We start from the raw sequence: 27,449 nt of genomic DNA, 5'->3' as shown, positions 1-27,449 counted from the left end.
AGGCTTGGCATCATGCTAATATCGAGTCTCTGGTTCATTAGCCATTCAGATGCTGTTCCCTCTCATACTCACAAGTCTATAATCATTGAACCTAACTTTCTACCCAAACCAATTACTCCTCTGCTCTGTTCCCATAAAGTTACATCCCATAAATAAATGGTCCCAGTTAATTAACATGGGTCTTAGTACGTAGCACTCATCAATTTTTCTTTCTCGTAAAAGTTAAAACTGACAGAGGCCTTAAACCCCCAAGCAAGCCAACCCCCTCTCCATTTATACCCTTTTGGTAGCTTCCTTATCTCTCCCTCTCTCCCAATGCATCATTGTCCTTTCCGAGCTTTAAACGAACAATGATAGGTCCTTCTCGTCATAATAGCCTTGTCTGACTGATTTTGGCCAAGAGAACTGACTCAAAGGACACCATTGATGGAGACCACTCATAACCATCCGGTGATTTTTCCAAGACACGAAATAACCCACTCTGTATAACTGTCTCTCTTAGCATAGGAGTAAAAAATATTGACTACTATTTTCCATGCTTTCGAGCTATAGGCTAATAAGAAACTAAAATCTGTCTCGGTGTTTTATGTCAAGCTAAACAAAACCTGCACTACCCTGTTAAGGAATCCACAAGCTAGCATCTTTCCTTTGCAAAGTTTTCGAGGCCAATACCGATCCGAGCAGAAATAAGGAACAAATTGACAACCATGTGTGTGTGTTGGATATTCATCCCAAATTAAGAAACGAATATGTGCTGTCATAAATACTATAGCGCAGAAATGCAATCATAGAGCAATATAAGATCAGAAAATTTTAGTCAGCGCCCAGAATATCTAATTCAAGATTTCGTCTGCTGGTTAGCTTGACTGACCTATTGTACAAAAACCAACGAGTTCACAATTAGGCTTTCCCCTTTTTTTTCATCCCTTCTTTCCCCCCAATAGTAAAGTTACAGTTATGTATGGGCTTCCTAAAGGAGGGGATGTTGGACATGACATGAACAATAATCTAAACTGGATCCACTTGTACATGCTCAGAAAACAAAACAACGGGAGATTGTTTTTCAATGTAAAATGGCAGGGTATAAAAATAATCTCGAAGGGTCATTCGAGGAAGTGGAACCCATTTTTCTGCTACCAACTTAGGGAGGGTCTAATCTGAGGTGGGAATCCTGATGATGCTGCAGCAGTTGCTAACAAATGTGGATGCCCGGCTTGCCATTGCTGTTGATCAGACATTGATAACGAAAGATCGCTTCCAATACGGCCTCCGTTGCTGCTGCTGCTGGGAACCTGCATGTTCCGGGGAAAGAAATTAAACTCAGTTGGATGTTATAATAAATAGGCGCTTACCCAATACCATCTTCTGTCATTAAAATTGAACGCATGAGCCAAAACCAGGATATTAATTAATGAAGGGGCACCCACATGAAAATTTGGTGGGTGAAGAATTGCAAAACTGTGAGACAGTTGAGGCTCGGCTGGTGATCTATACGGACCATATCTATGCATTTCTTTAGTCGTTGGAGATTGAAGGTGAGTTTGGTTTAGCAGTCTCAAGGTTTCACTCTCCCCAAGCCAATCTCTTGCATAGGTTTCCATGTTGCTCCTATCACATGGTTTTGGTAGTATATTTACAAGCTGAATCAAATACAACGAAGAGACAAAAGGGGTGATTAATCTACAACTCAAAGGAAAATTAATCTAATTAAGATTGAACCAACCAGTAAAGAACGAATTTTATGAAATATTACACGAACCTTAGGCTTTGTTCCTCCATTCTGCCAATTAGATGCAGATGGCAGGTGCTGATCGGACGCAGAATTTGGGAAGTGATTCCCCGATATTTGACCATTGCCACGTCTAGAGCTCAAATTGCCCAAACTCAAATCAAGATTGTGATCAGCAGCTACACCTGAGGAATCTGCCACCCAATATTCCATTTAACTAAAGAGAATTGTAGATGCGAATAATAAAATACATAAACTTCGAGCAGAAACATTAGTGAGTTACATAAACCCGCAGTTCATTCCTCGATTACCAGAATTAAGTTCATTATCATATATGCTGGGATCAAAATTGGTGACGGCCTCTTTGCCGTTGCATTTAATTGCCGCTTTGTCATATGCCCTATTTACAAAATGTGCAAAACAAATTCAAAACCCTAGCATGCGTCGATGTACTTGGCAACTTTCTACAAGGTGGGGCAATCATGGAATTGGGAGGGAGAAACATCAAATTGACATGTAAACAAAATAGGTACCTTGCAGCTTCAATCTCGGTGTCAAACAGACCCAGATAAACGTACCTGGCGAATCAAATCAAATTTTGTCACGGCATGAATAAGCCATACACAAGAATGACATGATGTACAAAATAATATATTATAGAATTATACAATATAATACAAGATAAGGTCCTACTTTTTTCCCAAAAATTGGCCCATTCGAGCCTCCCATCTTCCACACTTGTGCAAAGTTACGCCTCTATATTTGGAGCTTCCTCTCGGAAATCCAGTGCTTTGTCGGCGAAGTACGTGCACAAACTCTTCTTTCGTTAAATTGTTCATCTATCATTACATAACATTAATTAGCCAACTCACCATAACAAACCAAGACAGACAAAATAGTACTATAAGAGGTGTAGGAGATAAGGAATCCCGCGACTGATCGAGATAAGATAAATAACTTTCCACAGAATCTCTTCCACGACCCACCTGCTTCAAGTCTTCTTCGTAGTCTTCTATGTTGAAATTGATATCTGCCTCCACTCCCCGGAACTTAATGGCCGCTCTATCATAAGCACTGGAACAAATACATAAATAAAAGCTTCTTTTTTAATTTCAACCTTGTATGAATTTTTAAGAAACGGAATTTTACATGGATTGAGTTCCAGGTATAGAAAGGTTATGTTAAAAGCTGGGTAAACAATAGGTAGAGAAGGAGCAAGTGCTCACCGAGCAGCTGCATGTGCTGTGTCAAATCCACCTACACAATTTTACCCAGACAAAACTATCTCGTCAGTCATCCCTTAAAATTTCCCCCACAATACACTCTTGTCTGCCTCCCAATTCGGATCCACGACAAAACATTATTAAGAAAAAAAAATCAAATATGCACAAATTGTACATCAAAAACTACCACAGAGGCTATACTCACCCAAATACACTTGCTTTCCACAATCCCTGCACCATCAAGGACAACCACAATCAAAGGAATCAATATCACACAGTTGAGAAATTGTTAGAAATTCTTTGAATAAATTCACGCAGCACCAACCATATATGAGACTCCCATCTACCAGTTCTTCTGTAAAAGGTAACTCCGCGATACTGTGAGCTTCGTGACCGTGGTCCTCGCCGACTTTTCTTTATAGGCTCCGACATTTTCACTGATTTTCCGGGGCCAAGAGTTTCCGATTGACGGAATTTTACACCTACCCAGTGAGCTCGAGGGAAGGAGCTTCCCCCGCAGTCGGTGGGGGCTGCTTCAGAGACAGGAAGGTCAGAATCCTCCACCGAAAAAAACTGCTGGGTGACGGGCGGGTGGTCACTGTCATTGTGTGTAACTGAAAAGCCGAATATTTTACTACTTTTTCTCTCCAATGTTCTGCTTCCACCCCTGTCACTGTCTTCTTCTTCCAATCCATCGTCGAGGACCACAGCAGAGGAGCTTGAATTTGAAACATATCCCACTCTCCTGCCTTTGTCATCATCCAACGAAGAGCAACCTTCAGATTCATAGTCCTTCCTCTGATCGGGAGAGTCATTCAGATCCCACATTCTTGAAGTCTCCTTTGAATGGCGTCTGTGTTGCTCTTCTTAGGCAGACATATAGCTAGGCAGAGAAAAAAGAAAAGGTTAAAAAAAAAGACAGTAACCAACCAACCCAGAGTGTGTTTTGGTGTTGGTTTCGTGTAGAGAATAAAATAATGGAGATAAGGAATAAGGGTATGGGAGAAGGAAGAAAAATCAAACCTAAGACGAGTGTGAGAGAGAAAGAGGTAGGTGTTGGAAAAAGGCAATAAAGAAGGTGGCCTTCAAAGATCTTTGTATTCCCCGAACTGCCCAATACAGCATAGACGAGGCCAGTTTCAAGCAAGCTTAGCCGAAAGCTTTCCACACTCTCCTCTCCTCTCTCTCTCTCTCTTTTATATTACTAAAAACCACAATCTATTTTTTTTTTTTCATAAAAAAAAACCAGTGTACTGTTGTCTATTTCCCCTTTGACGGGATTAATGAAATGCAAGTCGTGAAAACCAAAAAAAATCTCTTTTATTAAAAACTTACTTTCCCACGTTAACAAAATCGAAAAGGAATCTATGTGTGTGGTGGAAATTACATAGGCAGTAATGGAAATAGACAGCTGAAGGAGTGGAAAAGAGAGATAATTACTGAGAAATAGGTTTTGTTAGGTTGCAATTGTTAATGATGAGGTTAGGAGGGGAAGGTCCATGGCTCCGCATTTTTTATCTTTTTAGGATTATGACTAAGTTTTAGCATGTGGGAAGACACAGAGGATCAAAAGAGGAAAGTAAATAGAGGTTTGAGGGAGGGTGTTTTGGGAAAGAAGGTAGAATATTATGGTCATGTATGTGAGCAGAACAAAAGAGAGAGAGTTTGGCATAAGAAAAGTGAAATAGTGAAATGAGAATAATAGAAGTAAGAAGAAAGTGTTTCCAGAAAAGTCCGATCCAAGAATACGGGAAGAGGGCCACCTTTGCCTCTTTGGTTCACCAAGGGTCCAATACCCTTACAAAGCTCATCACCATTTTCTTCTTTACGCGCCTCTTCCTTCGCGTCTTTTCTCAACCTTCACTAATATATATTCTTTTATTTCTTTTCCATCTACAGATATCATAAAATTAGGTTAAGTTACTGAATATGATGATAATTATTTTTATCATAAAAAAGAAAAATAGGATTTGTGCCACTGTATTGTTTATACTGCAGGTAGTATGTTTGTCTTGAAACACACTTGCAAAATTTGACAAATCGTGTTAAGCCAGGTAGAAATTAACTCATTCTTAATCACATTATCTTGGCCTAATCTAAGTATACACACCAGTGGTTTTTATTTAATGTCTATCTGTCCTTATCTAATTTAAGAGCTATATTAAGTATTGCTTCACAATAAGGTCTACTTTCATGAGCCTCTAAGTCTATATTGGTCATGTTTAAAAAAAAAGTATTAAAAAAGTAGTTAACAAAATATTAATAATTCAGTTTAATTTTGTTCAAGATGTAAAATTCAACTTAGAAGTTATTTTTGGGAGGGTAATAGTAGACTGAGTTATAAAAATATAATGATTTAAATAGTTGAATTTCATGATTATCATGTGAAATAAATACTTTTATTTATACTGCATCGAAATATACACCAGATACTGTCAGACCTCGAAAAAACGCATCCAAAACTCCTTCTGTCAGAGTCATTTAAAACGCACCCAAAACCCTCTACACGGACGTCAGGTGTCAATAAACGAGGATCCGAAAATCAGATACTGGAATGCAGGTGTCACCAGGAGAGCGGACGTTCGTTTTAAACAAAATTGATTTTTATGAAATCCGCGTCAGTCTCTCTCTCTGCATGCACCCTTCTTCTCCAAAAACCTCTGATCTTCATTTCTCCTCCTTCTCTCTAAACATCTCTCCCTTCTCTCTACCAAAACTCACTCTTTTCTTCTCCGATCACACTTCAGGCACCAGTTCTACACTTCCGGCGTAGAGGACGATCATTTGAACCTAACAGTTTAAGATTCTGAACTGGTAAGTTCATCCTTCCTCCATTCGTGTCTTTTCTATAACATGCAAACCCAGATTCATGGTTGCATGAGTTGATCCTATCATTCTGAGTATCTGTCTGATTTTATGTGGGTTATAGTTCGTAGAACGTGTTGTAGAACGTTAAGGCTTATGTCAGAAGGAGAACCCTAGCCCACATCTGTGAACGTTCGTTATCTTAGTGAAAGACTGATCTTGACTATTATTAAATGTAATTATTCTATTATATAGTTTATACTGTATTTTTGGGATGTTATAGATACTAAAATAATACATAATTAATTTAATAGATGACTGTTTTTAAAAGAAAATCAAATCAATTACATTAACTTATCATTAAAGTTTGCCCATGGGTGAAAATTTTAATTATTTACATGAAGTTTTGGTTAGTGTCACTGTATTGAGAAACTAATAAAAGATCTGATAACCAATAAAAGTAACCTCAAGGTTTTTTAAATAATTACATTTTGGATAAAAAAAACTAACACATGTAAATTAGAGTCTCAATGTTAGCTAATTATATCAATTCATATAGACTAAATTAATAAACATTGAAATTTAAAATTTTGTTTAGAATTTTAAATACTATTCAAGACAGAATAATAATTAAAATAACTGGTTAGGACTTATTATTTTCTATTAAAATTAATGTAGTTGGAAGGAAGTTATATTGGGAATAGGGGAGAACAGAAAAGAAAAAAAAATCTCAAGCGCGTGCATTTTAGCATAGGTTAGTGAGGGTGGCTCTACGAATGTCTGACATCCTCAACTACAGTATAGATTGATAGACCAATTTGAGGTTCAAATTAATATTATTATTTTAAAAAATTTCATAAATAATTATAAAAATTAATCATTCAAAATAATATATTGTTTCCTTAAATTTATTCCGTATAAATTTCAAATTGGATAATCACTTTTGTATTCAACCTACCATAACTAATTAATCATATTATTTCAGTTTTTATCACTTATTTAAGATTATCAAAATTTTAAGATTGAATAATAGTTGACTGTATTATTAATAGTTGACTCATAGTATATTATTCAATCACCATTTAATTTTAGAATTTTGTGTATAATATTACAAACTCAAATACAAATAATAATAAATTTTTAAATTTTAATTATCTTTATCGAATATATATATTTCCTATCTGTGTATATGCTAATTTGTGTTTTACAGTGTAATTTATAAAATAAAATCATGTCACCTTTTAGAAAGATAATAATAGTATAGAAATATTTACATTTTTTTCTAAATTTATAAAATAACTATAGTATAGAAATAATGATTTTAAAATATGATATTTAATTATTTTATAGATAAGAGTCACACTATTTTTATTTTGTAAAATTGATGGTCTCTTTAAATTTTTTTCATAAACATTTTTTTTTGGCTTCTGGTTTTATCTTTCCATCGAAATAGTTTATAAAAATTATGTTCTTAAAGTCTATAATCTTATCCGATCATAATTTTGAACAAATTTAGTTTAACTTATCTATTACTTTGTGGTATTTTAATAAATTTGTTATATAAGGATTACTTTGGCTTGCATGTGATTGCTTAAGAGATCTAGAATAATTTTTGTTCGGTTAAGATTGTTAAGACAAAGGTAAATCAGTGTTAATGATGGGACATGAATATGAGCAAAGACAAGGATTTACTTTGAAAATTTTGGAAAAATTATGATAATGGATAAAAAAAAAGCAAAGAAAGTTTTTCAACACGTGTTTATCATATTATTTGGATACAAACCTAATTTTAAAAGAGAAATTACTAAGGTTGTGAATTGCATCATGACCCAAATAAAGAATCACTAACATAACACTTTGATTCAGTTTTTTTTAAGTTATTAATTTGTTTAAATAATGTCCAATCATTAGTAAAACTAGTTGATCAAATTATTTTTTAGGTGACTTTAGTTTGATTTTATTTCAAGTTGTAATAATTGTTTAATTAAAAATTTAAACATAAGTATTTGGAAGAGGAAGAGAAGGCATAATTGAATGTTTTTTTTGTGACTTTTAGTTGTTACAATTTTAGTTACAGTTAACTATCATTTTTAGTTTCTTATGAGTGTTTCTTTCCTTCCATTTTTTTATATTTATTTCATATATTTTTTATCTCTGTTTAGAAACTCACTTTTATTTAAATTTATCTCGTGGTTATTTCTCTTGTTTTACTCTTCCAAATTAAGTGATTATCAAAAGTTTAAAACGGGAACTTTCACATCGTTTTAAAATTATCTCAATTGAAATTCTAGAGCTCGAGAAAATAATGTTCTAAAAATATGGTCCTAATTGTAGTTTTATTATTTTGTATCTTAATACTTATTAGATATAGTGATATTCAAAGTGTTACGTATGGCAGAAGAAACAACAGTATAAAGTGTGATGTATTTGGATTGTAAGATTGTAAGAAGAAGGTTGTGTGTATAATATGTGGTTGGGTTGTTTAATGTGAAATAGTAATGAAGTGTTGTTGTGTTTTATGTGGTGGGGGTGGTAGACAGTGATAACAGAGATTTCATTAACTAAAAGAAATGAACAAGTGGAGAGAGAGAAGGCCACGTCACATCGCACTGGAGACGAAATTCCCAAGAAGTCCAACCTCATAAAATTGGGAAGGTGCTTATCCATCCAAAAATCATCAAAGTGTTGTGTTCTGTGTTCTCTTTCGTCGAATCTGTATCTGTGATCTATCTCAGCGGACGAGTCGAATCCAACGTAATGAGTGGAGGGCAAAATTTCAAAAAGCTAAACATTCCCATAATGGAAGTGGGACGAGGCTAAGGTTGAAAACCTTGTTTTCCCCAAGTGGAAACAGTGCCAACCAAGTGGGCCTCCCTCTTTCGTTTTTTCTCACTCCTTTCCTTTAATTATTCAAGCCCAGGCCCACTAACTTAATTATCCTTAACCATTCCACCTATGTATCCCACCTAACTTATGTTGCTCCATTTCAAAAATCACATACAATCGCCTCTAACTTTCTTTCACTCTTTCCCTTCTAAGATCGCATCCTCATTGCTGCATATTTAGCTTTTGAATTAGCTTTACATGCTTTTGATTTTATACCAAACGAAATATATAAAAATACCATCATACATTTGTAATTTTTGTGAACTTCTAAGTTTTTTGGTATTGAAAAACCGAAACAAAGTCAATGTCTCTACAAGAAATTAACTCTAGACATACCTTTAAGTTTTGGTTATTAGAAAAATCAAAACATAAAAATTAATATAGTTTGGTTTTAAAATTTGATAAAAGAGTTCTCAAACACCTCCTTTTCTACCACAAAAGCCCACATGTTGAGTACCTTCATTCTTGTTGCTGCTCAATGTGGCTAGTGAGTGGTGTTTCGGTTTTTTATTTTTCTGTGTTTTTAATTTTTGGTTGAGTTCTGCATATTCGACATACATTGACATCTTGTTGGAAAACTTGTGTAGTTGTTAATGATGTTGAACCTTTTGTATCACCATAGTTACATAAATCAGGTTCAATAGTGTGATATCTATGACATCTAAGAGTCAAATTCTAGTGATACTATGAGGATCAAAGTTCAGGGAAGCCATAAAAAATATACCACGGGTAAGTTTTTTTTCTTTTTTTTTTTTAACTAAAGTCTAATACTAAATTTTATATTTCGATTTATAAATGAAAAAAAAAAATCTCTAATTTTTACTTTGTCTAAATATATTTTGATATATAAATTGAGGTACAATATCTATAATAGCATAGTAAAATTTCTTTCATGTAACGCTCTCTCGAAATTACATTCTTTTACATAGTTTGTCCAATTTATCAAATGTCTTCTTCAAACTATCTTACTTTTCTAAGGGGCAAAACTTATTGAACAAATCATTTATCAAATTATAACTTCCAATATTCAGGTTTTATGCTTAAGAACCCAACCAAATTAAATTCACAACTCAGAATTTCTAACCTCTTTAAAATTTCTTGCGTGCTTGATTTAACTTTTCAATTCTCCAATCCCTAAGTTAAGCAAACGTTACAAACCATATTTAAGTAATGATTTAAGACTTTTAAAATCGCATTCATTGCAACGATTAGCTAAACCTAAATGACTGAACAAGGGCTCAAGAGTCACAAGTAAAAAATCTAGCCTCTGTTCGTTCCCGAAAATAGTAACGTGAGCTATAAGTAGGGGAAACTGTGTCATAATTCTTTGCATTCGGCTAAAACTAATGATTTTATGCATTCGGATCAATACATATTTCACTGTTTAAAGGAATCGGTGAACAAAAAGAGAAAAACGCGTTGTCTGTGGTAGCATATATGTCTTAGAAAAATCAGTAGTTTTTGTTTTGGTGAAGAAAGCGCAAAAGGAACATGTTCCAATTGAAACGTGCTCTTGTTGTTTCCGTGACATTAGCGAGTGAGAATATTTAGCTTTGTGTGTGGTATGGTTAATGGGTCACGTGCAATTCCCATATATAGGAATATTAACTTTGCAACCACTATGTAATTCGACAATTTTAGAAAGACAACTAACCTACCAGGGAATCCTATGAAATCATAATCATCCGCTTTTGCCATGTCTTTGCTACTATGTCTGCCTTCTTACTTTTCCCAATTCAAAAATTTAGGATTTGATGATTCATGAGAGACCATCACAACTTGCAACATCTTTTTCTCATTCCTTCCAACAATAAAGTCACAATATGGACCCGGTTCATATATCACCACAACTTTAGTGAATCTCATCTACATTCACTATATATTTGAACTCCTCATATACCACAAAAACCACTTCTTTAAAATTATCTACTAGGAAAATACGTATAGGTAGATAAATAGTGAAGAATGAAAAAAATATTTTATATTTTGGAATGGATAGTCAAGATAAACGGTTCAATGTCAATGTAATTTGTGTAAGATTCAAAAATTATATTAAAATTTAAGTCTTTTCAAAATCACTCATCCAAATCGATAAGAAAGTACGTATAAAAGACAATCTAATGTTAAAGTGACCTTAAAGTTTGATAATTCAAGTATTAATGTAATAAATGTATATTACTTATCTCAAACATATATTTATAAATTTTAGATCTTAAAGTGAATTTTTTATTGACATCAATCTAATTATGGTTAAATCGTGAATAATCACATTACTTTTTAATTAATCAACCTTAAAATTAATTATCTTTATCATCTACTTAATCAAACTTATTTTGATTCTTTCATAGTCTAATTTTAAAATGAGTTGTCTAATCTTAAAAGTGATTTATTTATAAATACGAATAACAATTATGTGTCAAATTGTTGACTGAACACGTGTCCATATATTAAATGATTTACACTTTTTTTTATTTTTAAAATAATAGTTGTTATCAAAAATGTATTTCTCTACAATTAAATCATTAAAACGACATGCTCAGAATTCGGTAGAAGATATGTACACGTATTAATATATCCACATCACATTTATTATATACATAAATGCTAAAATGTTTTTAGAAGTATCTTTCTTAACTTTAATAAGTCGAAGTTGGTTGGGTCGGTTTTGCGAGGATTCAACTAAAGAGGTATAAATTCTTAGTTACAGTAAACAGACATAATTATGTCATCAGGATTTTGTGCAAAAGAATCTTATCATTCATTAATCAACTTTGAATTTCCTCATCTTAATTTGATTGAACTTACATTTTTGTTCTGCTTTGGTTTGAATATGTGGCTATAAATTCAAACGTGGAGGTTAGGAAAACCTTTTGCAGTAAATTAAGAGAAAAAATTTCTATATATTGAATTGGCTAGTTTAATGGTTCTTAAGAGTTAAGGTTTTCTTCTTCTTTATTTTGACTTTAAGTTTTATGATGAAATAAAATGTTCAAGTTTGAGTGCTTTGTTATAAGAAATATGCTATTTAGTGACTAAATCGTTGGAATATAAGCAGGTTGTAATACGTAATCAAAATAGTTATTAATAGTATTTGACACAAATCATTGATGGAATAATTTTTTTGTGTCAACAATTTATACAGTGATTAAGATAACGATTGATAATAACAATGATTAAATTTTAGTAATCAAATCTGTGGTTATATATATTAAAATCAAAATATTTTTTTGACGACCGAATTAATGACGAAAAAATTGTTATCTTAGTAATACATTTTTAACTCAATTGCTAAAAGAAAGAGTTTATTTTCTGCAATCAAATTAAGTATTTCATAAAGACATAAAATGGGTTGCCCGATGTTTTAAATTTTAATTAACGATCGATCGAAATGGTGACAATAAATTTCTAAAAATATTAATTTGTGTAGTAAAAGAATGTTATTAATTATATATTCTATACTAATTTCATGACTATATAAATTGAGAATAAAAGTTTTTTTTTTCAAATTATATAGTGCTAAGATTTTATTTTTAATATTTTAATTTTGTATAATTCAAAAATTAGTAGTATATGGTTGGAAGTCTCTGTCAATTAAAAATAAAACTAGTTTAAAATATATAAATGGAGGCAAATTTTGCTTGCATGTAAATTTTGTTTGTGGAGTTAAATTAAATTTAAAATGCATATTTTTTTTCATTTTCTACCTAAAAAAATTTCGAATGTGTAATTTGACATACTTTTTCTAAGTTTTGAAATACATAATCCCCTAGGTTTCCATATTGAAAAAAAAAAATTCGAAAATGACTTTATACTAAATGACAAAGTGAGAATTTTAATATTTGTGGGAGTGTAGAAGAAAAACATGGAGAGTGTAAAAGGAAATTTCATAATTTTTCTAAGTGTTGTCTTTAAAAATCAATAATCTTTTGCTTTATGCCATTTTCAGTATGCACCCCTATAAAACTATAAATACCTATTTTCCCCTTTGAGTTTTATTTGAAACCATGTTCAGCTTCTTCTTCGAAAATATATTGTTTTTGTGGGTGATAATGGTGAAGAAATAAGCTTTTGAAACGTGTTTAGCCAAAACACATTGACTTCTTGAATGGTCTATGTTTCGGTCGGGTTTGGTGGGACTCTGCTAAAACGCTCTTGATTGTATTGAAGACTATGTGGATGTTAAAGACCGGACGAACGAACACTGTTCAAAGCGCTTCAGGCTGTAGACTGGACGGGCTTTGTTCCAAGTGGGCAACCGTTGGGAGCTGGACGAACGTTGAAGCGGATGGGTGTGGAGGCCTGGTCGGACGTAACTCGCTCTCCCTCCTTCTACAAGCCGAACGGGGGTGTACCTGTGAAAGACACTCTAACGCTCAAGTCAGTAAAATGATCGAGCGGTTATAAAAGATGCAAGTAATCATAATATGCAGCGTGTGCAATCCCCCATAAATCATACCTGAGACTCTTGTTTATACTGGTTGTAATGAGCTTTTACCTTTTGTTGGCCTAATAACGGCCCAATCACGCCTTATACTTCATTAGGAACTTTAATGAGCTATTAGTGTTTATAATTCAACCATGTTGTCGGCCTGGTGGTTGGTCAGTCGGAATGGTCGGTGGGATGGTTAGGTCGATCTGGATGTTCGACCTGAGTGTGTGCAAGAAACCGTACGATAATCTGAATACCGTACGGTACAGTCTAGAAGGTGCAAATTGTATTATTAGCTCACATTATTTTGTAGATTCCAAAAAGCATTACTTGTTATGAATACCATAAAACTTTTATAATTGTTATTGGGTTAATTATTCTTATTGTCATCTTCACATTTTAATGGTGAGAATAAAAAATGGTCATAACAATGCTAATGATAATAATAATTACAATTACACTTTAAAAATATTTTATGATTAGATTTAATATTATTATTATATTAATTTTATTTTTATTTAATAATAGTAATAATTTTTATTATTGTTTGTTTTTTTTACTGTTATTTAATTTCTTATATGAATTTTTTATTTTCTTACTTTTTTAATCTTAATTTATAAAACATGAAGAAAATTATAAACACTATTTTTCCGACATATGTATTTATCATTATTGTTGATTTTTCTTTAATTTTTTATTCACATGTTTTTATATTTAATTTCATCATCACGCTAATGGCATTAAATATTGTTGATTTCTAACAAAATGGCATGAATTTTTAATTTTTAAAAATATTATTTAATTAAATTAAATTAATAAGATGGTGAAATTTGTATTAATGTTTGATGTAATTTATAATTAACTATGTTTATTTTTGTAATAATTATTTGAGAATCGTGAAGCACATTTTTTAAATAATTAATAGTTTGAATGTATATAAAAATCATAACAAGTTTAGTGTTGTCTTCAAGAAATCCTCCCATCATTATTTACATTGATGACAATAAAATATATTTTAGTATGGTTGGAGGTGATAGTAAAAATTGGAATGTGAATAAACTTGATACACTAAAAAAAAGTTTGTTAGTTCTGTAACACTCTTATGGTAAACTGGTACATCAAATAAATGAAATGTGTAAAACTATATAAAAGTTGAATGTTGATATGATGAGAAAGAACGTTATAGACCCTTGTCGGCGTCTCAATTGAGTCTTTATTTTGTGAAAATTACATCAATTAGATACTTATCGTTAATGTATATTTGGTACAGTGAACTGTCTTTTTAACTAACATAATGAATTTTGATTATTTTAAAATTATTTGAAAATTTAAATTATTTGAAAATTATTTTATTTCTCTCTTCTCTATCCATCTTCAAAAGTTGAAGATCTCAATAAAATCCAAAATTTGTTTTGGCCTTCAAACGTACTTCGATTTTTCTTAAGAACTTCAACATTTTCGTAATTTATTTTCGTAATTTGTTAAAGGCCGACGTTTACGAATTTGGTCGGCCTTACGAATTTCGCTTCAAACATACAACCCAACAAACATTCTACATATATACATTGCATTCAGTTCAATCCATCAACAAATATGAAACAAAAACAAACCTGTGATGTAACAATGGAGGAAACAAGTGATTAATGCTGAGAAAGGAAAGGAAAGGAATGAAGAAGTGAAAACCAAAAACAAAGAAATCAAGATCAAGAAGTAAAGGATGAATAATAAAAAAGGGATGAAGAAGAAAAAAAACAAAACACAAAGATGAAGAACAAAGAGATGAATATGAAGAATAAAAGGACAAAGATGAAGAATTCTGATAAAGAAGAACGAAATGGGTGCAGCGGCAGCTAGAGTATGTGCTCGTGGGTGGGTGTTAATCTCATTTATTAATATGGTCAAATATTTTAAATATTTACCTTCAGTTAAAAACAATTCATCAAGGGTCACTTCTGCCAATATTTTAAAAGTTGGAGTTGCAAGAATAACCTCTTCAAAATATCTCTTATTAATATTATGACGAAGCCCATGTAACATTTTCTACTTCTAAGAATAAAGTTTCATGGTTTTTTAAAATATAAAATTTCAACAATTCTAGTTTACAAATATATTTTATAAATCTAGAATTCAGGGTTAAAATTTAAACTAATAATTTTCCAGTTATGTGGACTCCTGCAATTAAGCTTACTAAAATTTATCTGCACTTAAAGTCTTGTAATGTAGAATTGTATTTTTTTTAATAATTCAAAATTTCCACTCCAAAACCCTGGAGCAGCTATTTTTTTCTTCAATAAATCCACTCTCAAGATTTATAATAATATAAAATAAAATATTTGTTTTCTAAATAAATATGGATTTCAGAAAACCAAAATTTTGCTGTTACATATTGCCTAAATAGACCACACTTGATTTTTAACAAAAACAAAAACTACACATAAATCGGGCTTCTTGTGTGGATTGCTACTTGCTGCACTTCCATTTATTTCTTCCTACACCTCTTTAAATTTGAAAGTTTCCCTTCTACCCTCAGTCAAAAGTAAAAAGCCTAGCCTACCTTCTCTTTCTCTTTACCCTCCCCTTCCACCGTCTTCACTTTCTTGTATATCTTTCCTATTCCCTCCTTTACTTCTTCCACGTACTCTTCAACAGCTTCTCCAAATGAATAAAAAAAAGTTATAAATTAAAATTAGATAAAGGAAACCCAAGTTATGTATTTTCACATTCAAAAATATATTCCAAACTCAAAAATGCAATCTAGAATAAAAAATCGAATTTCTGGAAAGAATATTTTAGAAATCATTTTTGAATTTGAAAATACATTCTGAAACACTTGTTAAAAAAAGTCATTTCTTTTGTATTGGGATTGAATGTTTCAAAATATATTTAGGATTTATAAATGATATCCAGAAAGTCCAAAATACATTTTTTCATACATACTTTCTAGACTGACTGTTTTGAAAAAATTTCCTTTAATCCGAAAATATATTCCGGAACAGTGAATACGGAAAATATAAAAATTTCAACTTTTTATGGGGTGTAGGAAGAAAAATGGGTTCGAGAAGAAGAAAAACCGTACACTGTGCTTAGTTCGTAACTTTAAGTGGAGAAGTATCGTGCTTTTGAAATTCGAGGTTTGAAACTAGTATCGAATATGGCTGTTTCTTCCTACATCCCATCATGAAAATATAGATTTTCGGAAATTTTAATCGAAAATAAGGGTGGGTCGAATATTCTCACTAACAGCAGAAGGAAGAAAGCTCGTGGCATTATACAGAGTGAATAATTAATTTTTAAAATTCAAGGATATTTTTTGAGAAAATTAAAATATATATATGTAGTTATTATAAATAAGTATAACTAAAAAACAAAACTAGAGCTTGAAAAATAGGTGTTACTGCACATCTCACTCACGGAACCTATCTTATTATTAATTTAAAACTTGGGTAGAAGTTTTGATATGCCTTTTTTTTGTAGTTTAAATGACATACATGCTTTCACAATCTTAAGCAAGAACCGTATGATAAATATTGAGACAGAGTTGATCGAAGAAGAATGAAACACGTGAAAATGGAAGAGTTTTAATCTGGTGGTGGCGAACATCTTAAGGAAGAAGGAATTACGAATAACTGATATTTTGTAGGGATATTTAAAGATATTTTTAGAATTATATTGGTAGGCGATGAAGGGGAGAGAAAACAAATTGACGGTGGATTTTGTGTGTTTGATATCTGCGGATTAGAGTGAGAAGTCTGAACCCCCAAAACAAACAAACAAACAAAGCCTCTCAATACCGAATCGAGTCCAAGGAAACTCCCGACAAATGGACTCGCTTCTCTTCCACTCCCATCTCCATACTCTTCCTCCGCTTTCCTCCGCCGCTCACCGTCCTCTCTACCAGCCTCTCACCGCCGCCGCTTTCCCCCGCTCTTCCCCTCTCCGGAGCTTCCGTCCCCCGCCGCTTCTCGCCGCCAACACCCTCACCGCTAATTCAGTCTCGGTATCTCTTCTTATTCTTATTCTTCTCCTCAATTCCATCCCTGTTTGCAAATTGAGCAAAGCATGTTCTTACCTTGGTACCGAATTTTCTCTATTAGCTACGGCACGTTAGGATTGGAAATATATTAATATTTTAGATTATTGTTGACAGATTTAATTCATTTCCGTTACGCTCACTTGCTGTAGTTGCGCGGATTTTGGTTAAGACACTGTGAATTTCATTTCGCGGGGTTTTTAATTCTATATGTTTTTTCTTTTCTTTTTATTGTGTTATAGCTTGTAGTATAGAGTTAGGGCGCGTGTAGCTATTTTTAATTCTTAAGAGGTACCTTCTTCGACGGTGCAGTGATGTAAGTATTTTGAACCTATCTTCATGCTTTAGTATGAAGAGTCAGTGGATTAGTCTCTTTATACATGGCAAAATCATGAACAACTTTTTTTTTTTTCGTTTTTGGCCTGAGCCATTCTAGTGATTCACCATGTATGATGTACCGATTCATATAAATATAGAGACCACTTTTCACATGGCATGTGTTTTTGGACATTACATGCAGCCAAGAAGTGGACTGTACACTGTTGGTGACTTTATGACAAGGAAAGAGGATTTACATGTGGTGAAACCCACAACTTCTGTCGACGAAGGTATATTTCATCGTCGTTTCATGTTTTATTTCATGGCATAAGTGTTTTCCATTTTTTTTTATTTGTTGTGAAAGGAATGGGGGTTTTATATTTTAATTTCTAAAAGTGTTATTTTGCAACAGCTTTGGATATTCTTGTTGAGAAAAGGATAACTGGTTTTCCTGTGATAGATGATAACTGGAAACTGGTGAGTTTTTTGTAGCCGTTTTCGTTTTTTCTCTTTTACTTGGTTTATATGTTTAATAAGTCTCTACCATATTTATTACTAAAATCTTTGCAATTTTCCATTTTCATTTTATCTTATTTTTTCCAAAATACACTGTTTGACTGTCATATCATGAGAGAAATAAGGTTATGATTTACACACACAACCTTGACATACTGCTAAGGTAAAATGTTGAGATCAAGTGGTTACAGTTTCAAGTCAGAGAAATTACCTCTCCACACACATAAGGGTTAGGTGATATCAGTTTGATGTGGGCGCCTACACCAGACAGCCTTGAGAATTACTTTGTTTTTTTTTTTCTCTTTTTGAAACCATTGCTCTATAAAATATGCCAGTATGTGCCTTTGAAGTTTTAACAAAGAAATTCTCAAGACTGGTTAATTTTGATTTGATTATGAAAATATCATTTTAAAAACCTTTCTAATGTGAATATAGATAAAACTTTGTTATTGGCAGCGTCTCTGGCTAAAATCCAGTTGATGCTGATTTATTCATTTAATGATGAATCCGAAGATTCTCCACGAACATTTTTTCCCTTTTGACTATTGTAACTATTTAAAACTCTATGCATTCAGCAAGTCTAGTTGAATGCCGGTTATCCCTCTAACAACTGAATCTGATGGCGACAACCTTACAGAATGTATCTGTAATTGCTCATAGTTTATTACTTCAGTTCTTCATTTGTATAATGAAATTTGCATGACTTTAACTTAGCAGAACGTTGCTGGACTAATTTTCACAGAAATTATTCTAAAGATTTATTTATACCCTGCAGGTTGGTGTTGTTTCAGATTATGACTTGTTAGCACTGGACTCTATATCAGGTGAATTATTATTTTTTTAGAAATAAACATCTCCTTTATCATTGGTTGTTAGTGTGATTTTCACCGCATTCAAAACTTATCAGCACTCTCATGTCACAGGGCAACAAAAAAATATTTTTATGACTTTTTTATGCGCTTCCATCCCCAAACCCTATTGCTCAGATTAAGTGTTATGCTGATTTCAGGTCACGGGCTAAAGGATAACAGCATGTTTCCAGAAGTTGATAGTTCTTGGAAAGTATGTTCTTGCTTCTTTCTATTACAGTTAATTCATCTTCACAGGTCGTATTTTAGTATTGTGTCGTTTTCATGGTGTTAATACTTAAAATTACCAAATAAGCTCAATTTACTAAGCTGATATTTTGGTAATCAGACCTTTAGGGAGCTAGGTTGGTCGGGACTGAAAAAGCAAAACCACAAAGTATAACTGGACATTTCTACCAGAATACCAACGATTTCTTATAGAAAATTCTACAATTCATTTTTTTTAATATTTATTCTTTCACCAATTTCATCAAGTAAACTGAAAAGCCAGATAAACTGAAATCTTTAAATAAAATAAATAGAAAAACACTATTGGCTTCCCCCTTTGTTGCTTTGTTTTCATTCTTCTTCTGTTACAGGGTCTTTGCACAGACAGACACTCTACTCCCTCTATGCTTCTTAATTAGCTATTCAATTGTCTTGTGTTCATCCATCTAAAATTGAGGCTTCACACAATAGTCGATCACTTTATGTGCTCCTGATTCAGTTTTTTGTTCTGAATTTTGAAATAACATACGATTCTGTTTCTTGGAACTCAGTTGAATGGTTTAGTCAGTTCCTAGTTAGAAGTTATAAACGTTTTTTCAATTCGTATACGTTGTTTAAATATGCCTCAAGCTATTTTTGAACTTGTCTTTGAACTTACTATTTAATATGATTTGTAATTTCATTATTATAAATAGCTTGACAATTCATAATTTGATAACACTGCCTTCAAAATCTATAATAGCTCGTCTTATTAAGCATGGTGCTGCTTGTTAAGATATGGTATTAATTATCCAAAGACATACTTCTCTAAGCATGTCTGTTGATCCCCTTTTTTCCCTCAGTTACGTTATTAATTTGAAGCAGTCTCAACCTACACGAAATGTTTGCGTGGTAATCATGTGAAATATCCCATATAGACAACTAAGTGACACTGCAGAGTCTAATACGCCCATGGGTATTTCGAAGAGTCATATGTCGAATACGGACAAAGCCTTTCCCTCTTGACTGGTCATGTTTCATATATGGTAATGATTGGATTTGAAGTCGACGGGTTGCATTGCGTGTTGCATCTCAATTGCTACTAGTTAATTCTATTTAGCGATGGTCTAGTTAAATAGAGCACCATTTTTGCTGATATTATGTGCTCTTGCAGACTTTTAACGAGATTCAAAAGCTGCTCAGTAAGACCAACGGAAAATTGATTGGTGAATTGATGACCACTGCCCCTATGGTCGTTCGTGAGACAACGAATCTTGAGGATGCTGCGAGGTTCTTCCATGTTTTTCCCTGTTTAACTTTGTTTTTTAGTATATTTTAAGCCGCAAATAAAAAAAGATGACCTTTTTAAATTTCCATCTTTAGGTTGTTGCTAGAAACCAAATTTCGACGCCTTCCGGTTGTAGATGCTGAGGGTAGACTGGTAAGATAGTCGTCCAATCTTGTTAATATCTGTGTTTGTTTTAACTTCAGTGTTTTTAAACGGTCATTATTAATATCTGAAGGTCGGGATTATCACGAGAGGAAATGTTGTAAGAGCCGCACTGCTAGTGAAACGAGCAAACCAGAATAAAGCATGATAGGATTTAGATGGTCATTCCATAATTTGTTGCTGGATTTCATGCAGTAGTTGGATTGAAGTGTACACAGAAGCTTCGCTTAAATTAAAATTTTGGCTTAGGCATGTATATGTTATTGTTTTGCTATTTACAGAGATGTTTATCATTGGCAATATTTCAAAAGGGCAATTATTATTCTTAATGATCTCATTGTAATTTATATTGGCCGCCTTGGTGATAATGATGTTGAAAATGTTGTAAATTGGCATACGATTTTCAACCGGCATTAATCTACCGCCATACTTACCACGTCTGTTAGTAGTTGAGCTGAAGCGATGACTGGTCTTGGTCCGTCACTGTAATAAAACTCATGACTAGATGTTGATCAGAACAGTTGGCAATAAAAGGTTATGCTCATCAGAATAGTTGACAATAACAGCCTGGGACCTGTCTTCTGCTTCTCCATTTTATAAAATCACATTATTTCTTCGTTTTATAATATGTGAAAAATAAATGACGACTTCGTTGGTCAATTTGGCCACATTACTGTGGTCTTCGTTCATACAACTCTACATTTGTCTTTTACCTTGTCAAACTTTTCATCCCTCACTGACGAACCGTATATCTTTAATACGAGAGATTAACTTTATCTTAAATTAACTAATAGATCACTTGCGTCAAGCACGATGTAATCCACGGCACCACAGCTATAAAATCCTTAAATAAGGTAAAAGAAAGGCCTCTAATTCTCCGCTAATCATGGACTCATCTTCGACTACAACTTAAAGGCCCCATAGATCCTAGCGAATCAAATATGGGGTACAGCTCAGACTCAAATCAGAAATCCTCCACAAAGATATTTGTTAAACAATGGAGAGGAGCTGTAATTTTGCGTTCACATGGAGACATGTCGTTCTCTTAATTTCTGCTTTGTTTCTCGTTTATATATATGTTTTTTCGATACAATTGTTGTCCGAGATTTGACTAGAATTAGGAGAAAAAAATAAAAAATCTTAGACGACAAAACCGATTAACCGACCCCATCATCCATCGTTGTCAAAACAGAGCAGTGGCCACAACGTTTTCCCTTGGCAGTGGCCCATTCCATTTCCCCTTTCACAACTCAATAATCAGGAAACAGTGTAGAACCAGAAAAATACCTAACTCAATCTTATCACTTTTTAGTAGTTATTATTACTTTAGTGGTTAGCATGGCTCACTCCCTCCTTTTGTACCCAACTGCTGGGCACTGCAGGCCATCCCTGTCCCCTCTCTCCACCTATTTCACTTCCACTGCATCATTCTATTCTTTTTTTCTAAAACATCCCACTCCACTTATAGTATCCCACCTCCACTTTCATTCCAATTTTTCCTAATTTCCGCCGAATTCCTTTCCACGCCCCAAAAACAATACCTTTTTTCCAACAACAGATCCCCCCAATCAGATTAACCTAACAAATTTAAAGCAAAATCACAAACACAAAACAGTCTACCGGACTAGTTAATTTACATTTAACATAATTTTTACAACGACAAAATTTCTTTTGTAAAATCTAAAAAAAAAGCTACCCGAAAGAAAGTAGAAGGAAAAAAAGATACAGTACAGTAATCCACACCACCCAAGGCCTCATCAACATCACTTTGCCTCAGCCGTCGCAAACCCTCCCCGCCGCTCGTTAGCAACGCCATCGAACCCGAAAGCGCGCACCTTTTTTTTTTCCTTCAATTCACATCCCATTTGCAGTCCTCACTCTCGGGTTCGGGCATCTTGTTCAGGTCAACCGCGAAATCCCCGGACCCACCTCCGTCGCCGCGGGAGAGAAGCTCCGGCAGCGGCGGTGCCACGTGGTGGTGGTGGAGCGATGCTTGGAGAGCATCAACTCTGGCACCGACCTCGATGGCCTTCTTCCTAATAGAGGCAGCTGACATGTCGCAACCGGCTACAAGGGCGGCGCCCTCTCCAACAAGAAGGTCGGGGAAGTTGAGCCGCGCGGAGGGTCCCCTGAGGTAAAATACGGCTGTGTCGTAAGCACGTGCGGCAGCGACAGGGGTGGAATAGGAACCGAGCCAAATCCTGGAACGCTTGTTGGGTTCCCTAATTTCCGCGACCCACTTGCCCCACTTCCTCATCCTTATTCCTTTGTATTTTCTCTCTCCCTCCACCGCCACCGCCACGCCGCTTCGCTTCCTTGTGGGTTCTCTCTCTCCTCCTTGTGTTCTTCCTTGAGGTTCCATCTCTCTCTTCTCTTGTGTTGCTTTGTGTTCTTGGGTTGGTGTGGTTGAAATGAGATCAGAGAGAGAGAGAGAGGGAATCTGGTCCATGAGGAATGAAAATCTAAGGAGTATGCGAGACGAAAGGGTTATAAGGGAGAGAGGTCGAAGCACCAAGCTTGTCATCTCTGTAAGCCTCCACGTTGCTATATGGTTGGTTGGTTGGTTCCTTTGAACCCTCTTCCTCTTCTCTTTTCTTTTTTAATGCCACCCTTTTTAATTACCATTTTTTTCATTATTAACTCATCTTTCCTTTTCCCTATTTCCATTTTTATTATTAATTCACCGACAAAATCAGTCACTCCACCCTCTCTCAATACACTTCTTTTTTCTTTTTCTTTTTATATATCTTTCCTTTGCTCAATCCCAAATTCTTTATATATTTTATAATTAAATAAACCTATACTTATTTATAAATATGATTATCATTTATTAGAAATCTTCAAAACAGATTGTCGTTCTGTTTTATATCCATCTTTACATATTATACAAAATAAAAATTAAGCGGCTAAAAGGTTTGAATATGATAATAATGTTTCGTGATATTTACAGCTAATACGATTTTATTTATCTAAAATGTGTAGACCCAATTTCTTATCAGATATAAAAAGTTAACAGTAATCTTAAAATATAAATTAAAAGGTAAAAGTTAAAATATTTTCAATAAATTTTAATCACTGTATTGAAAAAGTTATATGATCTTTTAACACATGTAACATATTTCTTTTTTTTTCTTTGTTTACAAGTTTATGAAAACAAATTATATCTTTTTATGATTGTAAAAATGGTTAAATATGTTTTTAGTCTTTAAATTATAAAAAAAATTATTTTTTGTCTTTTTTAAAATAAGGTACGTCTTAATTCTCCTCTTCTAAAAAATCTTAATTTTTTATCCTTTCGAAAGAATAAAAAATTAATGTTTTTTTAAATAAAAAGACTAAAATATAGTTTAAAATAGGGACTAAAAATAAATTTACTGTCCTAAAACATATTTAACCTTGTTAGAAAAAAAAAAGTGATGTTGGAAAAAGACATGATTCTATTAGACCGTGTGTGTTAGTGGTACAATAATAGTCTCTCTTTGGATAAGCGGTGGTGGACTTCAACCCACATTTAAAGCAATCAAACATAATAATGGTAATTGGTGTTTCCAAAAGTTAACTACAATTTTTTTTTTAATTTACTAAAATAAGCGTTTTGAATTTTAAAGAGATAATAATAAGAACAATATTAATACAGTTGGAGATTCTAAGAATACTATTATGAACATTCCAATACTGATAATATATTTAGATTTAAAATATAGTTTTACGGTAATATACTTAAGTTTTCATATTAAATTTATGAAAAAAACAATATTTTTTAAACATAGATGATTGTATTTAAAATCTGTTTCTGTCATAATTTTTGTTGGGGACTCTATAATTAAATTTTATTATGGGGTTGATGGTATTATCAGGTGTATGATGGTGATAATGGTTGGTTGTGTCGTTTGCGGGTTAATGAAATGGGAGAATTTCAAAGATATTTAGTTAGAGAAAAAAAGAATATTTATTTTGAGTCATATAATATTTTGTTTCATTTTCGTTATTATCCAGTAATTTTATATTTTTCTAATTAATAATTCTGAGTGGGCAGAAGGTAGGTCGGTGGTCGGTGGATAGATACCGTTAACAATTGACTTTCCCTCCACGCAATTACGATTGGATTATATTCCGAGTTTACCCTTCTCAAAGTGTTGGCACACGCAGGGGTATTATCGGGATGTTCGTATTTTTATGGCCCACGATGTTAAGTTGGTGCTCTGCTAATTATATTAATGGGCGGCTTAATTACCTGTTAATAATTTGTTTTATGTGCTTTAATTGTCAACTAAAATCTAATCCTTGTTTGGAGTAATATTTTAATAGGAAATACAGGTGTAACTTTCCGTAATTGGATTTCTCATGGCACTTTTTTATTCGACGAATTAATCTAGTAATGTATTAACTTGTATAAACTTTATGTATATTAATGTGATTATATTAGTATGAACTACTTCATTAAATAATTATAATAAATTTAATTTTCAATGTAATCTTTTAGCAGAAGAAAATAAACAAAATAACGAATTTTTAACTTGTGGGACACAACTCAATTGAAACAATAATTTAGCATGAAAAACGGATACGAATAACAAGTACTATACAATTATTATTATTATTATAATACTTTTTGAAAGTGATTTTTTCCCTTCTTCCTAAACTGTCTTTGGATGTACTATAGTATCAATTATTCTAATATTAAAAAGACATCATTTTAACATATGCGGATTTAACTCACGTTCTAATACGTACATTATTTAATATATCTCTTAATAAAATATAAAATATTTTTTTCATTTAGTAGTATTTAAAATAAATTTAAAACGTATATGAATAAAATATTTTTTTAATTGTGCTATGACATGTGTGTATTATAAATATATAGTTATTTTGTGTTGAAATATGAAAATTGTAGAATGAATTGGACATTTTAAAGAAGATATCCGAGTTTTGTTTATATTGAATTTATATGGAGAAAATATTAGAAAACGAAAGTTGAAGAAGATTCTAATAATAATTTAGTATACAATTTAAAATAAAAAAGTAGTTAGTGGGTAATAAGATTTCACCGTATCATATGAGTAAATATATTATTTCTATTATATACCCAGAAGTAGTATTAAATATAAGCTATATCAATGTGTAATTTATATAAATGAATCGTAAAAAGATACGTACATGAATTTAATATATGTTCGTGTATGATATTTTAAAATATTAACTTATTTTATTTGATGTGCTTGTGTGTTATTTTCTAAGTATGATGATCATATATAAGACACCAAACAATATCTCAAGAAGAAAATTTTAACAATAATAAACTAAAAAAGGAAATATTTGTTATATATATATATATATATATATATATATATATATATTATTTTTAGTTTTATTATTATATAAATATTATGAATATTCCTATGCTGATAATATACGTAAAATTACAATTTAGTTTTATGATAATATATCTAAGTTTTCACATTAAGTTTAAGAGTATATTTAAAAAAAAAACGTTTAAAATCTGTTTCTGTAGTAATTTTTGTCGGGATTTCTCGAATTAAATTTCTTAATAATAATTAATAATAAAAGAAATTATTCACAGTCAGAATAAATACTTCATCTGATTTTCTTAAATAAAAAGGAATGATTTATTTTATTTTATTTATCCATTTATAGTTTAAATAATATTAATTAATATTATTTTCAATACGTTTTGTTGCATATAATCTGAAAACAATACTTAAATAATTTTAAAAATAAGAGTTGCCGGTAAATATGACATTAAATATTGCACTAAATGCAAAATTTACACTTTAATTGTGTAATGATTGACCAAGGTGTAATGATTAACAAAATAGATACAATTATGTCAAGAGGTTAGGCTCAGTTGAATAATGACTACACCACTGTATATTTTTTCATACGACTCAATTCTCACCAATAAAAAACCACTAAAATTGTAATATTTCTCTAATAATTCTTAAACGTTTAAATGTTAATTACGAATGCTTGTGATATATTATAAAAATATTAGATAACAAGGAACGTGATATCACAAATAATTTTGATAGAAAAGGGAATATTGATTGTATCGTTAAAGCTGGGTATTATGTTTCAAAGTAAAGAAACACAAAATATTTTTTTTTTCATCAATCAATTAATAATGTAAATAAAGGCAATATTGTGAGGTGTTTCGTTTTTTACACTTCTCTTGTTAATATAATTTGTAAAAGAAGCGTATAACTTGGGGATGTTGGTTATAACGCTTTTAAGCAATGTTTGTGTACATAACACGACATTGTTCATAAATGGAAATATTATATGTGATACTATCAATGCTAAATAATAAATTTGATAAAAACAAAGATTGAAGAGGTTTCGGAACATTTGTTTCAAACACCAACTCAGACTTAGCAAAATAATGGTAAATATAATTATAAGTTAACTATGACACATCATTAGACCTTTTGTTTCATTATTTTTTGTACATTTCTTTAATCTATTATTTGCTTTTTGTTCTTATTGTCTTTTTTATGATGAGATTTGTAACATCTCAATATCTCACACTGGATAATTCATAATTTATATATTGTAACATTACATTTACGGTAACATTCCGTAATCTCACACTTAAAGATTTACAGCTGATATATATCTATACATATTTTAAACTCAGATTTCAACTATAAACTTCTAAATATAACTCAAATTCTTCTAACTTATTCTTCAATCTCTTTCTTCATTGGTACTGGATCATACGACATTCCTTCATCTACTCCCGTATAACGAATTATACGATCATCGTACATACCCAAACACAAACAACACAAACAAGTAGGGTGAGCTAACATGCAACAGTTCATTTATAAAACATGCATAATTGCTTTGATACTAACATCATATAATAATTATGTCATACACCCTCAAACCATCATACCATAATTCCTATCATACACTCGTTCCAAAATACCCAAAAGACACTCATTCCACAATACCCAAAAAGACACTCATCCCACAATACCCAAA

At 32.3% G+C, this 27,449-nt stretch overlaps 2 protein-coding genes and 1 pseudogene across 2 annotated transcripts; 1 reads left to right on the top strand and 2 right to left on the bottom strand.

Annotated features, from left to right (window-relative positions):
- Positions 1-736: 736 nt before the first annotated feature.
- LOC124831185 (AP2-like ethylene-responsive transcription factor TOE3) lies at positions 737-4,144 on the bottom strand. The gene is made up of 11 exons (XM_088100360.1): positions 3,976-4,144; positions 3,278-3,835; positions 3,158-3,183; positions 2,956-2,986; positions 2,716-2,803; positions 2,423-2,568; positions 2,263-2,307; positions 2,041-2,129; positions 1,760-1,923; positions 1,428-1,640; positions 737-1,292 (listed from the first exon to the last, which is right to left on the bottom strand). Exons 2-11 carry the CDS (start codon positions 3,778-3,780, stop codon positions 1,134-1,136), a joined length of 1,464 nt encoding a protein of 487 aa, XP_087956486.1. The 5' UTR covers positions 3,781-3,835; positions 3,976-4,144; the 3' UTR covers positions 737-1,133.
- A 12,591-nt stretch (positions 4,145-16,735) lies between these two features.
- LEJ2 (Cystathionine beta-synthase (CBS) family protein) lies at positions 16,736-20,770 on the top strand. Its single transcript, XM_047305111.2, has 8 exons — positions 16,736-17,069; positions 17,623-17,710; positions 17,833-17,897; positions 18,712-18,760; positions 18,946-18,998; positions 20,166-20,281; positions 20,375-20,432; positions 20,515-20,770. Exons 1-8 carry the CDS (start codon positions 16,893-16,895, stop codon positions 20,587-20,589), a joined length of 681 nt encoding a protein of 226 aa, XP_047161067.1. The 5' UTR covers positions 16,736-16,892; the 3' UTR covers positions 20,590-20,770.
- Positions 20,771-22,044: 1,274 nt separating this feature from the next.
- On the bottom strand, positions 22,045-23,029 carry LOC124831205 (ethylene-responsive transcription factor ERF011 pseudogene; annotated as a pseudogene).
- Positions 23,030-27,449: the final 4,420 nt, after the last annotated feature.

This window comes from Vigna umbellata, chromosome 10 (assembly GCF_029865625.1).
Source record: "Vigna umbellata cultivar VRB3 chromosome 10, Vumbellata_1.0, whole genome shotgun sequence".
Lineage (NCBI taxonomy): Eukaryota > Viridiplantae > Streptophyta > Magnoliopsida > Fabales > Fabaceae > Vigna > Vigna umbellata.
The sequence above is the reverse complement of the archived record's forward strand: the minus strand, read 5'-3'. Positions and strand labels throughout refer to the sequence as shown.